This window comes from Pantherophis guttatus, chromosome 1 (genome assembly GCF_059756535.1).
Source record: "Pantherophis guttatus breed Tessera chromosome 1, ASM5975653v1, whole genome shotgun sequence".
Taxonomy (NCBI): Eukaryota; Metazoa; Chordata; class Lepidosauria; order Squamata; family Colubridae; genus Pantherophis; species Pantherophis guttatus.
This window is the reverse complement of record NC_142063.1, coordinates 154,951,876-154,968,097: the sequence shown is the minus strand read 5'-3', so window position 1 is coordinate 154,968,097 and position 16,222 is coordinate 154,951,876. Positions and strand designations below refer to the sequence as shown.

Below are 16,222 nucleotides of genomic sequence, written 5' to 3'. Positions count from 1 at the left end.
TTGGGGGCTTCATAAAGCCATAAGTGGTCTACAATGTAAGTCAAATTGTATTTTTTTTTCCTGAAGGGAACCCAGGAGATTGAGGGTTTATAAGTGTAATTTGGCAGGAAAGTTCTTGACATATGTTTTGGATTGTTATTGCTGCAGTGTCCCATTTGTGTTATATCTCTGGCATATCCCTTACAATCTTCCATTTTGGATTCAATTTTGTTATATGCCAACCCTCCAAAAAATACAGACATGCTCCTTGTATGCAGGAGAGACTGATGGCTGTTATAGCTCATATAGAGCCTTGGTGCCGCAGCAGACTAAAGTGCTCTTAAGTAGCACCAGCTGCCTGCAATTACTGCAAGTTCAAATCTCACCAGGCTCAAGGTTGACTCAGCCTTCCATCCTTTCGAGGTAGGTAAAATAAGGACCCGGTTTGTGGGGGCAATAAGTTGACTTTGTATTAAAAAAAACACCGCTGGGGGGGGGGGCGCGAAAGCCCTATTAAGCAGGTATATACAAAAGTAAAAAGCTTAACCCATTGTAAGCCGCCCTGAGTCTCCAGAGAAGGGCGGCATATAAATCGAACCAATAAATAAATAAATAAATAAATAAATATGGTAACAGCTAATGCTGTAGCGTAGCTGATAGCTGCTATTGCTGATAGGGTAACCCTTCTTACCTGATGTTCTCAGAGGTTATTCTGGGTCTTCACCCTACATCGTTGGAGTTTCTTTCTCTTTTCTCTTATCTTTTTCCTCTACAAGATAGCAGAGTCCTACGATTATATACCGGAAGGTAGCTCTGAGGACACTTTAGAATTTAAACATGTCAGATGTATATTGTTCTACGCCAGCACAATACTTCACTAATCAACCACATAACAAATTCGGTATGTAATAAAATTATATTTCGAAATGCTTAACAATTTTTAGGGTGCATTTCCTTACAAAAGTGCAAATTTGTGGCAGTCTCAGCTTTGCTACTGTGTAATCTATGAAAAGGCTTTTGAAAGTTCTGTGTGCCTTCCATTCTGCAATATAGAGCTTTAATACTATAGCTAGTGTGTTAGCCTACTTTTGTAAAGATTTTCTAAAAGTTAATAAAGAATGAATTACCTGTCCGGTTATCTCCCTCTGACTACTTTTTCTCTTTTTCTTCACATGTGATTCTTGCTACATTTGTGTTCTTCTTTCCATTGCTGCTGACACCCACTTCAGTCTGTCATTTATTATAATTTCTGCCTTGTTTTGGCCAGAACTCCTACATCATCCTTTGCTGTTATGTTAGCAACATACTTCCACCTGCCCCCACATCTTTAGCAATTACTAGCAAGAGATTCAGAGGCTGAATAATATATTTCAGCAAGGCTCATTCCTGCTGAGTTTTTTTTTTTTTTATTTGCAGAAAAGGGAATATTTCAAAGAAGAAAAGGGCCTCAATCTCTATCTCAGTAAGCATTTAGTAAGCATTTTGACAGTTTTTCCCTTCCTGCTCCCCTCTAGCTCCGCTGGGATCATTTTATGAATGCATTTGAGGGTTTTTTTTCTTTTGTTTTATATAGGGCAAGCCACCAGGCTTCCTTACAAATGTCCAAAACATTTAGGACATATTTTATCCAGTTATCCATTCCAGCAAAACAAGTATCTATCTGCCCACTTCAACTGAAGTCAAGAGAATTGTATAGCTCAGAGAAAGCTCAAATGGTGGGGTTGCTATGAGGTTTTGGCAACATCACTTTCCTCTAGTAAGTATTTTTGCCAGGAAATACTGTAGTTAGTACCCACAAATGAAAAGAATTGGACTGTAAGGCACCAAGGGACTCAAACCAAAGAATATCCCGGCAACAGAGCCCCAATTTTACCTTATGCCTGCTAAGGAAGCTCTCAAGCAGAAGGACCTATTGGCTTGATACTTGTTTTGCAGCTGTGACATACCACAACAGAAGATTGGGTAGAATGCATCAAAGCTGAGCCAGGGCATGTGATTAGGGCTACTGACAGGAAACTGACTGCCATCATATACTTGTGGGTTTAGGCTTGGTTCTTCAGCCTGGTTAAGTTATTTGCAAGAGTAGCTATACAGAATTTTGTGACATCCTTCACTCTGTTCTTCTCCCCTAGGTTTCCAACTTTTGGAACCTATCTACTTTACTCATCTACAGGTCTGCTCTGGTCTCTCTGACTTTTGACCTAACTTGGTCTAGGCACTTGCTTCTTGCTCTTCCAACTGACTGTGTATGAAGCCTTGACGTGCTACTAATTGATATTGCAAAATGATTATTTTTATTGAGAGCAGCTTTAGAGTGTTCCACTGTTCTTTTTCTCTGTACCAAGTAAGAACTCAGGGTATGTATAGCAGCAATTTTTAATGTAGAATTCATTTATAGCTAGCAAAAAAAAAAAAAAAAAAGCACCCCACATTTTTCACATATATGTACTTCAGTTTTTCAGTACCAGTAGAATTTCTTTACTTTTGTTTTGTGCTTTGAGTATAATTAATAGATAATTATCAGATATATAATAAATGCCATTCAAGTGAAATGTTTTATTTTAGATTAAAGAACATAATAGGACAAATTTATGATATATTGCTATCCTTTATTCCTCCCAAATGCTTTCTTATAATTTGTAAAGGAAGCATTTAATTAAAAAAAATTAACACTGTACTCAGCCACTAAAGAGTAGAGTAGAGAAACTTGTCCTAATATGCACTTTGATTATCAGTATTACAAGTCTATCAAGGGGATAAGAGGTCTCTTGTTGCAAATGAAGCAGCAACTGTTAATGTTTGTTGTTTTTGGCCAAACGAACCAAATAAATTGCTGATTGTAGCGTTAGCTCAGAAAATAAAACTGAAGAGGCATCATAAAAATACCACAATTTTTGTGCAATGAATCTTCTTGTTTTTCCCCATTCTCAACTATTTTGCTTCAATATCATGTAAAATGTGGAAAAATTGGAATACAGTACATAACTCTGTCTCGTTATCATGTTTGACTTGTTCTGTCTTCAGTTTTAGTTTTCACCAGATTGTCAAACTGACAAATCAACAAATAAGTTTCTTAAAGTTTATATTTCTATTTATGATCAACTGAAAAGAAACTAGTACATAAAATACTGTCTAAATTATACTTTTATAATTTAGACATGTAGAACGAGATAATTATATGAATAAACCCAAGTATACAAAATGCAGCTTATATTTTTAAAATAGCAAAGTGAACTTAAATCTGGAAAGAATGTACACTTATAAGTACTTCATGTGTTTCTAGTTTTCCTACAACTTTCTTCTTCTTCTTTTTTTTTTTAAAGAAAAATCAGAAAAAGTTCTCCCAACTCCTCACCCATGGCTTTAAAATCTCCAAAAATATTTATATATCTGTACTTCTCATTTAAGATACCCAGCAGTATTTAAAAATTAATAGATGAAAACTTGACTCCTCCCTTTCTGTTGACTCCTCCCAATAGTGCAGGCTAGGATGGGCAAGTCCTGTTTCCACTGAGACTAATTGGATACTGACTGAATTTCATATTGAAACAAACGTAAAACAAAAAGCTAACGTGAAAATAAAAATGAGATTATTCTAAAATAATTTTCAAATTATTCTAGTTAAGTGGGCATATTCTGAACAACAAATTGATTAGCAAGACTGCAGGATCTTCAGACTATGGGAGAAAGCTGGCTTCTGCCTTTGCTGGAAAAGCCAAGACTGCTTAGCAACTCAGTTTCCCTTCAGTACCACATAGGTTATATACGGTACTTAAAAGTCTGTGAACCCTTTTTGGATTATTTTTCTTGATACATGAATGAATAATTTTTTTGATTTATTTGTTTCACTGGGTTCTCTTCATCTAGTTGTAGGAATACACTTCATCTTGAGTGGAATACATTATGTTTTAGGTCATATGCAGCAGTACTGAAAATTCAAAAGAGTTCACAAACTTTTAACCACCAATATAATGCTTTGGGGACAGGTAATAAACATAACTAAAAACAGATCATTGAAAAACAAGAGTTTAATTTTAAATCTAGTGTAATATATTAGTAATTAGAACAGTTGATAAAGACATTCTAGAGTTCATTTACATCTTCACATTTGGGGAATGGATGGTTGGGTTGTACATTATACAAGTCTCCCAAAAATAAGGGGGGGGGAAGCAACATATAAAGCTTTTATTTCTATATTAATTCATTTTGGAGCATGCAAAAATACATAGCATTCAAATAGATATTGTCCTTGATATATGATGGGGCAGTAACTTTGATCACTTGTTCAACTAATAAAGACACATCAATTTCTTTTAAAATGGAGTCGGGTGGGGAAGGGAACAAGGGAATATTTTAAATTAACATGCACCTGCTCTTGCAATTGGTTCCTCGCCTGATTTTTGCATTATTCCCTGTGGTAGATTAATATTTGATTGCAAAGTTGAAGACCTTCAGATGTGATCATCCATGTTTTGCCAATAGTTGAGTATCAAAATTATTGTGCTTTAAAATCTGTATAAAAATAGATGAAGACAGATGTTGTGTTCCTTGATTAACAATCAGATTTTATTAGATATTTCAAAAGCTGTAAAAAGGTAAATTACTCCGTCCTAATGTTCCTGGAATAATGATATCATGAATTGAACCAAGAATGAATGAATTTGGAAAGGTTGTACAAATTTGGAGAACGTAGAAATCATACATAAGCATTTCATTCTTACGTTGTTAGAAATGTTGCAGGGTAAAAAGAATGCTATTTTAGCCATTTGTGAAAATTTGAATTATAATTATACATATTCTGTCGATTTTTGTATGTCATATAATCCATGCCCATGCGCGCCCCAATTAGAAATCATGGAATACATTCCAAGCCCTCTTGATGCAACAGTAACTCTTCCTCTTGTTGAAGTATCTGTACCTGGGGCAGCCAGAGTGGGTAAATTGTTTCTGAGCCTGACTAAGCCATTCTGTTGATAGGTTGCTTGAAGTTTTGAGCTTTTTGTCATTAACAATGTGACAGACCAGACCATAAAACTTCATCTTTTGAATCTCCCTCCCCCACCGCATCTCTCTCTCTCTCTCTCTCTCGTTTCAGATCGTTATTGTGTTATAGGAAAACATTGAGGGGGGGGAAATACCTCAAGGTTCCTACTTTTCCAGTCTTCATGGCATTTAGTAATACAAGTTACAGCCATATCTTACAGAAACAAAAATCTTGCAGGAGAAGTATGAAACACTTCCTCTCTTTTATTCCCATCCTATGGCCAATTTTCTCCCCAGTTGGAATAACTTGTGGGAGGAGACCGTAACATTTCATTTCTGTTCTTCCTGCAGGCCTTTTCTGCTGTCATTTCACCCTACACTCTGCTCTTTTCCATTGAAATAAAAAGGAATTTGGCAATCACATTGTTTGTCTCTAAATCCTTTTGACTCCCACTGCTTGATCAGAAACTCAGGATGCAAGGACTCAATTTTTTTTTAAGCCAGAATGCCATTTTCCAATTTATGGGCAGTTGTCCATTCTTTTGATCAGCTATAAAAGCCAGACAGCAATTGAAAGCAATTTTTAATACAGCTAAGAGATTCATTTTAACTTGCAAATAAACACACAAGGTATTCATTGAAAATGTCTTGAAGACAATGTCAAGGTCTTTGATACATTTCTGTTCTGATATTTTTAATAGTCTTTATTATATAAAGTATAGACAATTATATATACTTAACGTTCCTGTTTAATAAACACAACTGTCACAATGCTTCTACATTTCTTAAATGACATAATAAGATTTCCAAATGTGGAATAGTTATATTTCTTGGTGGCAAAAAAACCCTTTTCTTAAATTAATTCAGATAAAATATGATTAAAGCTGTTATTATCTGGTGTTAATGATGGTGAAAATTTGTCAATAATAGTTGGTAGTAATATATATTGTATAGTACATTTAATATACTTATATGTACGTGTGTGTGTATTTATCATAGATTCTAATCCATTAAATAAATCTAATGTAAACCAATAGTGGATCAATGGTAGAAACATCAACTGAGAAAAATTGGGGAACTAATGCAAACTATTTTATTATTTCATTCTATTATTTCATTTTATTATTTTATTCAGCCAGGACACTGCCTAACTCTGGGTGACTCGCAGCCTAAAGACAAATATACAAAAGCGTCTTGATATAACCAATATTGGCAGCAAAACAAATACGCCATATACCTACAAGAGTCTCCAAATACCACAATCCAATACTTGTCCTTCAATGCCATGTCTACTAAGATATATGTCTTTTCCAATAGATTAATGGTTTGACGTATTTTATTTTACCAAATCCATATTTATCTTCTTCAAAAACTAAATCATTAATCTGAAGATCACAGCTAATTTGGGTGTCTGTTTCTTTACTTTTAAAAAATATTATTTTTAAGAAGAAATATAAGCCATCTCCCCAATATATTTTCAGTGAAAATATACTACTCTTTGATCTGAGCTGATGAACTAATGAAAACACAGGGGCACATACACACTGATATACACAGAGCTAATGAACATTAAACCTTTCTGGAAATAGATATTTGATTTAGGAAATAGCAACATTGTTGGGGTTATTTAATAATAGCATTGTCCATACCATTTATAACTTGAAATATGATGCTCAAGACTTCACTTGCAACATTTCTGATAAACTATATTCCCTGGATAGGCTGAGGATGCTCTTATTCTTTACAATCTTCCAATTCAATAAGCCAGATCAAAGGTAAATTATCTGAGGGGAAATCTCCAATTTCTCTGCTGTATTTGCCAAACACTTTTTTAAAAAAGCTTCCACTTTAGTAGATAAAAGAGCAGGAATTATAGTTTGGAACTTGAATGGCATACAGAACAAATACTTTGGAGAAGAAACAGTCTTTTCACTAAATATATATGTGTGCATGCATAGGCTTGTGTTGGAGTGAGATACTTTCATGTAATTGTCAGTCGAGAGTGTGCTTTTTCCTTCTCTGATTTTATTCCTCAGCAGTGAAAGTTCTTGCTTAATAGTGCCTCAAATCTGCCACATTCAGAACATTGTTACAATCTTCATATACAATGTTTAAAAAAATTAAATATGAAAAAAAAATTAAACGTTGCAAGGTAAAAAAATATTACCATGCTCATTGACCACAGATTATTTCAGTTCAGGTGATAAAATTAAGAATACCATGGCGGTATTATCCTTAAGAAATAGATCACTAAGCTTGTGGTTAATATGTATCCTCAACCCCTGCTATTAAAGGAACCTCTTAACAGGTTACACAACATCACCTGTATTAACAGCTGATGAAATTGTTCATTCATGACTTGAGATGTTGGCTACATTTACTGAGCTCAGGTTTGGAAATCAACTTAAAAGCCTAAATCATATTTGCCTTAATATTACAGACAGAATTTAGAATTTAGATTCTTCTAAACTACAAATGAAAATCTGAATAAGATTTCTTGATAGAACTTCAAAAGCATATTATGTTCAAATGGAGAAGTTTCTTCAATAAGCTTTCATAGGCCTAGACCCGTGATGGTGAACCTATGGCATGCGTGCCAGAGATGGCACGCAGAGCCCTCTCGGCTGGCACGTGTGCCGTTGCCCCAGGTCAGATCTCCATGGCGATTCTTTCGTGAGCTTCTGTTTCCCTGCAAACGACAAAACAGAAGGTCACAAAAGAAAAAGATCTTACCTGTTGCTGCGCTACCGGTATTGGGATGCCCTGCCTCCCGCCGGCCAGCTAGTCTTCAGGTCTCTGCTGTGCATGTGTGCATGTCAGTGTGTTTGCACATGCATGTCCGCGTGTTTGCATGCGCACACGCACCTTTCAGTTTGGGCATGCACGCGCAGTTTGGGCACTCGGTGTCTAAAAGATTCACCATCACGGACCTATACACTGTCCCATGAGTAGTCTGTTATAGCTTGTTGCTTTTGAACTTGACCCCATCTATATGACCTTTTCCTACAAAAAGACAACAGTGTTAAAAATATAGATCTACATAAGATTTTAGCACTAATATTTTGCAAAAGAAAAATCTCTATTATGGCAATGTTTCCTTTTACTGAAAAACAAAACACTTTTTTTAAGAAAAAAAAAGTGCATGTCAATTTCTTTTCGAGATCATTAAGTAACAAATCACGTCTTTTCAGAACCGAACATCTCTTTGACTTTAGGTCAGTGGTTATAATGAGACACTGATTTGGACAAAGTAGCAGAAGCTGATGAAGAGAACGTACTAACCTTAGTTTTTTAGAAAACTATGTGCCCAGGGTTGTCTATTTTTAATGTATATATGTATTGTTCTGTTCCATTGAGGCAGATTTGGAAATCAAACTAGAAACTTCAGACTCTACTATGATGGAAAACACTTTGTTGGAGAGAAACGTTTTGAGTCTATCCACGACCTGGTGACAGATGGATTGATCACCCTTTATATTGAAACCAAGGCAGCAGAATACATTGCCAAGATGACCATAAATCCAATTTATGAACACATAGGATATACAACTTTAAACAGGGAGCCAGCAAACAAGAAGCATCCTGTGGCTGTGAGAGATATAGTTGATGGCAAAGATTCTGCGGGAGACAATGACATAGTAGAAAAAAGAGTAAGTAATTCATTTAAAGTTATACTTTTCCAAGTCTTAAAAATATTTCATCATTTAATTCATCTGCCTTGAAAGACAGTAAATTCTACTGCAGGTTACTGAGGATGAAAGATATACATATGTAATCAGATGATAAATAGAATGAAAAAAAAATTCATTCTGACGGCTGCTTTTTTAATCACAAAAGCTACAGTTTCCTGATTCTTCTTTGCCCTTTAATACTGTTTTATTAAAAGCATAGGATATTGACAAAAACTGACTTTAATAATACTACTTATTAAAAATAGTAGAAGTAAAGGTGTCCAATATCATGAAGGAAAACTAATACTACTACCCTGTTTCCCTGAAAATAAGACATCTCCTGATAATAAGCTCAATCGGGCTTTTGAGCGCAGGCGCTAAAATAAGCCTCCCCCCGAAAATAAGCCCTCCCTGAAAATATTTAAATGCATAGCTGGAAATCAGGTAAGACCGCAAGAGGAGCCCCATCTTGCTCCATGTGCCCCAAAATAATAAGACCCCCCCGAAAATAAAGCCAAGCGCTTATTTCGGGGTTCAAAAAAATATAAGACAAGGAAACATGGTGTTTGTTTGCCATCAAAGAACAGTAGATCCAATAAGATGGTGTTTCAAACCAAGAATTTTTAGAAGCAAAATGCAAATACAGGTACTGTAGTTTTTGACTTAACGACCATAATGATGTCTGCTCATTACCGTAGTGAGCCGTGATGGTCATAAAGCAGGTCATGACATGATTGACCCAGTTTTATGACTTTTTGCCGCAGTTGTTAAACAAATCACCATCGTTATTAAATGAATTCTCAGTTGTTAAGCAAACCCATTGTGTCTGCTATGGGGCATTTTGGGCAAAAATGCCAGAAATTGTGATCATGTGACTGTGGGACACTGCAAACAGCTGTCATTACAGGCTGGTTGCTGAGCACATGAAGTGCTGTCGCACAACTGCAAGGTGGGTGGGGCAGAGCTTCAGAACCAGAGGGAAAAGTATTATGTGTGTTCACCACTTCAAGTTACTTATAAAGTAATAAAAGTGGGATAAAAATCAAATAAATAAGTTCAGATACCTGGTTGACAAGTAGAGACCACTTTCAAGACCAGAAAAAAAGATTAAGTTAAGTGCCAGTTTGCAGTTCAACACTTCTTTCTTTTCATTCTGTTTCCAATTCAATGAAACACCCAGAGGTTGCCTCCTACAGCACACAGAATAAAAAGTGTTAAACGATTAAAAGTCAAGTGAAAACAAAGCATTTTTGCTACTCTACTAAAAGGGGAACAGGACCAGAGCAGTTCCCCCTGAAAAAAATGGCTTACATCATGGACCAGGAAAAAGCTCTTGTGCGCTGGATATCTGGATACCTTCATAATTGGAAAGGTGATCCTTCAGAATCATGCAGATGTAATTATTCAGCTATTTTTTTAACATAAAAGGAGATAAGCTTAGCTAGCAGATCTATGGGGGTGGCCAAAATTTCCTTTCACATGGAATTTTGCGCTGCAGAGGTGGTGCTGACACAGTGTGCATCATTGAGATGATTTGTCACACACACACACACACACACACACACACACTGAGGGGAGGGAGGGAGAGAGAGAGACAGATAGAGTCTTAGTTATTTCTCTGGTACTTCCAGGAACAAAGCAAATGCTTTGGAAACGTTGGAGCAGAGTGTTTGTAGGAAGCTGTTGCAGGTCCTCCTTGTTGTAGAGATCTTGCCCTTTATTTTTCTTTTGTTCTACTACTACCACCGCTAAATCTCTTTGATGGTTTAGACATCTGCCTAATGAGGGAGGTATAGATAACACGGATATTTTTATTAAATAACTTTTTAAAATATGTTTTAAAGCAAATTTGCTTATTTCTGCAAATTATCTACATTCTCTCAACACTTGTCTACTTTGGGCCTAAAAATATTGCTCCTTGACAAAGGGGCATAACTTGGGAGGGGAAGCCCAAGTGCTGCCTTCTTTTGACTAGCAGTTCCAGCATCCAAATATCACAAAAACAAGGCCACATAATATTTTTCCTTCAGTCTTTAGAAGCAGGAGGCATGTTGCTTTGCCAGCTGCTTCAAAGGGATGTCTCAGTCAAAGCTTTGCTGAAGTGAAGACTCTGTCAAAGCTCTGCCCAGCCCTGTTAGCTAATTACGAGGCACCCTTATCTTTGAAGCTACTTATATTCCATCTCTGCAGCACCTTGCAGTCTAATCAGCCTTGCGCTGTTTGTCAGCTGCTTCAAGAGAAAATCTGTTTCATCAAACAGGGCTTTGGTTGGGGGGGGGGGAGGATGAAGCTGATGATCTGATCAGGTATTTTTTTGTGTGTGTCCCTGTTTAGCATAGTGCTGACTCCTAGGAAAAGTCAGCCTTGGATCTGGATTCATGCAGAGTTTAATCTGGCTGGTTCTTATTCAGAGAAATAAGGACAAAAGGGATGCTGCCACTTAAGAAGGAAAAAAATATTCAGCTGCCAATATCTTTCTGATATCACTTGTTTTGCAAGACTAAAGTCAGAATAGAGTGGGATGGGGTGAGAAGCAGTTGTCCAAATCTGATTTGTTACAAAAACATAGAGCATGGGTCCTCAAACTACAGCCCATGGGCCGCATTCGGCCCATCAAAGCCATTAATCTGGATCATGAGGCTGCCCCGCCCACATCACTCTGCCCACCTTTCGGCAAAGTGCAGGACTTACCTTCGTTAGCCCCGCTGGCTGGAACTGAAAGGTAAGGCCAACAATTTTGGCCTGCAGAGACATTCTGGAGGCAGGGGAGGTGAAAAACGGGGTGCACAGACGCCCCAGGAGGCCAAAAAACGGGCGAAAACTACCTGTTTTTCACCTCCCCCACCTCCAGAAGATAGATAAAGAGAGATAGATAGACAGAAAGAGAGAGAGAGAGAAAGAGAAGGAGAAACAGAAAAAGAGAGATGTAAAGAGAGAGAGAGAAGAGAGAGAGAGAGACAGATTTCTCAAGCTCCTTGGGGCTGAGAGGAATTGCTGCAAAACTGAGTTTTCTGAAGTGGACCACTAGACTTCTAAACAACTGAAAAAATGATCTAGTAAAAGTCAACCAAAAGAGCAACATGCAAACAAAAGCAAATAAAACACCCCCATGAGCAAAACAAATTAAAGTTTAATTTGTGTGCATTGTTTAATGGACTATTAAATTGGCCATGCCCACCTAGTCACATGACCTAGCCATCTCCACCCAGCTTGTCCGGCCCCCCAACAGTCTGAGGGACCATGAATTGGCCCCCTGTTTAAAAAGTTTCAGGACCCCTGGCATAGAGTTTTCAAATAGAACCAGAGTGCTGGAGTAGGAAAGGCCAAATTCAATTCTCGTTCATGCTCTTTGCCTTTAAAAGCAGTGCCCTATTGCATGACCCTTCAACAGGATACCTTCTGTACATACATAGTTTCCCAATATAATTTCAAACTCTTTGGGACCAAATTACTTGATCCATTAATTACCTATCAGATATCCGTAAGAGCCGAATGTTTTCACTCCTCCATCAGGTAAGGGTATTTAAGAGCCTATCGACATGTTACACGGGCTCTCACCTGATCCCCTTGAAATTCGAGCATAGAGATAATTATTTGAGAGAAGGAAGTGGCCATTTCATATTGATATCCCAATAGGCATGACGGTTCGTGCAGTTGCTTCTTACACCATGTATCTAGGCAACATATTATTGACATGAACTGCATCAGTTTCCCATATTACAGGAAGGGTTCTTTTCAGAGCATATGACCTTCTGCATTCCCACAAGGCAATAGAATCTGTCTATGGAAGACAATCATTGACTTTCTGTTTGTAAAAAATAATAGGACATAATCCTTCAGCATGTTGGTTGGATATCATTTAAAACAACTGGCAAAACTAGGTCATTTCATTGCAGAATGAAGATGACAGTGTAGTAACAATTTCATACAACACAGAATGGATAATTTTATGCATTTATTTGGGGAAGACCAGCCACTCACTAGCAAAGGATAAATTGACTGATTAAATATAAAGATTCAAGAACAAAACAGATTATTTTACCTAAACCATTTTAATTACAATACAAATATGTTGTCCTAGTGAAGGTCATTTATATGCTTTTGAAAAACACTACAAAAATTTGATATGGGTGAAGCATCTTCACAGGAAAGGATGATGTTTGATTTGTTAAATTTCATGGCATTTTTTAATAATAAGTCCAATTCCCATCTTTAATTTGTAGCAGTTCACATTGGTGGACATTACTGTGGTCCGCAACTTTTCTTGATTTCTGAACATTCAAGATGATTGTGTTAAAATTGCCATGTTATATAGGTGTAATAAGGAACATTTTCAATTTGAATGAAATATTAATTTTTCAGAATTGCACTGAGTCTAGATTGAATTACTGCTCTAGGCATACATACATAAAGCACTAATTGCTGCATTTCTATTTCTAAAGTCCAAAAACCTCTCCCATCTCATATCATCTTCAATTTCTGAAATTATCGCACACAAATAGAACAGAAACTGTTCACTTTTATTGTTTCAAACTAATGGTTTCACAGATACATACATACATACATACACACACACACACACACACACACACACACCAGGGGTGGGTTCTACTTACCTTTACTACCGGTTCGCAACGGGGCCGCGTGTGTGCACTTCTGCGCATGCGCAGAAGCGTTCTGATGATGTCAGTGGGCGGAGCCTCCCACCGGTTTTACTACCATTTCTATAGAACTGGTGCGAACCAGGGGCAGCCCACCACTCACACACACACACACACACACACACACACACACACACAGGGAGAGGGAGAGTGATTCTCTCTATATCTCTTGCATGTACGCATCCATCTTCCCAGAATTTTCTTACAACCTTCTTTCTTGCTTATGGCTTTCTGCTATAAAGTCAAATTATTTCTGAATTATTTCCAAGACTTGTTCACACCTTGTGGCTTACCCTAAGACATCTTGTGTAATCTCATTTCTTTTGAAGCAGATTTCAAGAGAGTTTATAAATAGAGATGATCATCTTGGGAGTAACTACTAAGAACCTAATATTGGCTCAAAGGCAAATAGTTTGAAAAACGGATCTGGAAAGGAAAAGTATCCCCATGAAGCAGTCACAGACATTTTAAATGTTGGGCAAAGATTTCACACTCTTTCACCAACACATTTTTCTGGTTTTTAATTTGATTTTCTCATGAGGTTGAGCCTATCGTGGCATATTCAACTTCAGGGTGGAACCAAATTTGAAAAGAGCCCCTATTAACTAAAAGAAAGGAAGAGTATGACTTTTGTCAATTACCATTTGTCCTGCAGATTCAATAGGCTCAGTTGCTGTTTCATAGGAACTGATTTTGCTATTGTGTAATACACTAGTGGAAGTTTTGGTAACAGTGAGTTGCTTCATCTTAGAAAAATTCCACACAAAATCTGTATGTTTCTTGTGAGAAAGTGGAGCAAATTCTTGTTAGCTTTGGACCAATCTTTCCTAGATTGATGAAAGAACAGTCTTTCCTTACTGGGCATTGTTGAGTTCAATTTTTTTAGCATTCTCTAGATTTTATTTTCAGAATTCAGAAAACATTTTCTACCAATAAGATAAAATATGATTGAAGATAATCATATTTAAACAAACAAGGGGAAAAAAACAAGCAAAATATAAACATAGTTTTTGCCATGGGAATAAAGGAACCTAACAAAATATAAGTTGCTTAAGATATTTTTAAGTAATTTAAAACACGCAGCCCAATTACATAAATACCTCAGTAATAATTTGCTAGTTCCTACTTATCAAACTAGAAAATAGTATATTACCCTGAAAAATCAGGGCAATTTTATGAAACCATGTACAGAGCAGGATACAAGTATGAATGTGATAAAGAAATTATTATTACAACCAATCTCTATTTTTACCACATATGAAAGATGAGTTTTACATCTTGCAGAAAAGGAATGTCTATATTGGACATTCAGATTGCTTGGACATTAGGATATGTGCATATAGGCCGCTAATCATTTTATCATTTTCTTTTAAATGCCTCTGACAATCCAAGCTGAGTTGCCTGATCCTCAGAGGAATTTAAAAGAAAAAAAGCCTCTGCCGATCAGGCAACTCAGCTGGGATCTCAGAGCCTTCGCTGAAGAGGTTGTAGAAAAAATGGTTTTAAAAGTAAAAAAAAACAAAAATTGGCCATGCCCACCCAGTCACATTACCCCCCTATAAAGCCATGCCCACAGAGCCAGTAGTAACAAATTTTAGATCTCACCACTGATTACAGTCATAAATCAAGGACTACCTGTATTGCCCATTTTTTAAAATTGGTTTGCTCTGCTGTGCTGTACATACTATGCCACATTAGTTGCAAATGGTCCAGGAATGTCTATCAGTATTTTCTTAGATATAGATGAAAAATTAATGAATGACAAACCCTTAGACTTCCACTTAACAACTATTCTTGGGGACAAGGATTAATTTAGAGATAAGCTTGCTATTTAAATGTGATCTAGATTTGGTGCATTTTGTGTTTACATGTGTGCATGAGTACAAAGATTTGGTGTGTTGTTTTCTGTTTTGTAGCGACATCTTACAATGAGAAAAAAGTATCATTTGACAAAAGCAGATTAACTCTGCTTGATTAAAAGTGTCTGACCATGATCAGCTTCTTCACATAAGAATCCCATTGACAAGACAAAGCTTTGAAAAGCACAGGGGGATTTTTTTTTTCATTTAGTGACCATGTTGTAACAAAAAGAACTCATTTCTGTTTGCCCAGTTGATCTTTTGGATCTTTTGGATTGCGTTACAGCTTCTATAACACTTTCTTTATGAATATTATCATCCCATTTGTAGGCTATTTTAATTTCTTTTGCTTGCTTGCAAAATATCATGCAGCTACCCTTTCTTCTTCTGCTCGTTGGAAATGTATATGGCAGTGATGGCAAACCTTTTCGGCACTGCGTCTGGGCCACAACCTGGAAGAAGAGCTGCCCAGGGTGCATGCGCACGCCTGAAAATGAATTTCTGGTTTCAGCTACTGAACTTCTGGTTTCAGCCAGCTACTCTTCTGGGTTTCTGGAGCGCATGTGCACGCGACGATCAGCTGGCCGACGTGCATGCTCACGCAGGAAAACAGAAGACCAGTTCTTCCAGTTTCCAGCACTGCCTCATGCAAAAAGGCCAGCTGATCGTCGCACGCACATGCACGCCAGAAACCCGGAAGAAGAACTGGCAACGCCACGTGTGCCAGATGACATGGTTCCGCTTGCCACTTCGGGCACGTGTGCCATAGGTTCACTATCACGGGTATATAGTGTTCCCTTTGAGCACCTGGGAACCTATTGACACATCTGGGAAATTTGAGTCAAGAGTCGTTTTTATATATTAAGTTTGGCTAAATATATAGCAAGTAATATTGGATTCCTTCTTTCCCATTCTTTTGAATGTATTGAGAATCATTATATAATGGCTAGGAAAACCACGGTGAATTACTTTGTTTTATAACAAAAGGACTAAGTGAAGTGCAAGAAAGGGCTGTGAATATCACAAAACGGGTATACTGTAAACAAAGCAGAGGAGATGACTTCATGTG

General features: G+C 37.1%; 1 protein-coding gene and 1 long non-coding RNA gene across 3 annotated transcripts in view; one reads left to right on the top strand and one right to left on the bottom strand.

Annotated features, from left to right (window-relative positions):
• The window catches only part of CHN1 (chimerin 1), a 110,885-nt gene that overhangs the window by 63,003 nt on the left and 31,660 nt on the right, over window positions 1–16,222 (top strand). For both annotated transcript variants that reach the window (XM_034427839.3, XM_087882031.1), the window contains exon 6: window positions 8,324–8,612. In XM_034427839.3, coding sequence (XP_034283730.1) covers window positions 8,324–8,612 — 289 coding nt within the window. The remainder of the gene's footprint in view (window positions 1–8,323; window positions 8,613–16,222) is intronic.
• LOC117671723 (uncharacterized) lies at window positions 3,990–8,338 on the bottom strand. Its single transcript, XR_004592988.2, has 3 exons — window positions 8,245–8,338; window positions 7,828–7,965; window positions 3,990–4,491 (listed from the first exon to the last, which is right to left on the bottom strand). It is a non-coding gene; the product is annotated as an uncharacterized LOC117671723 (long non-coding RNA).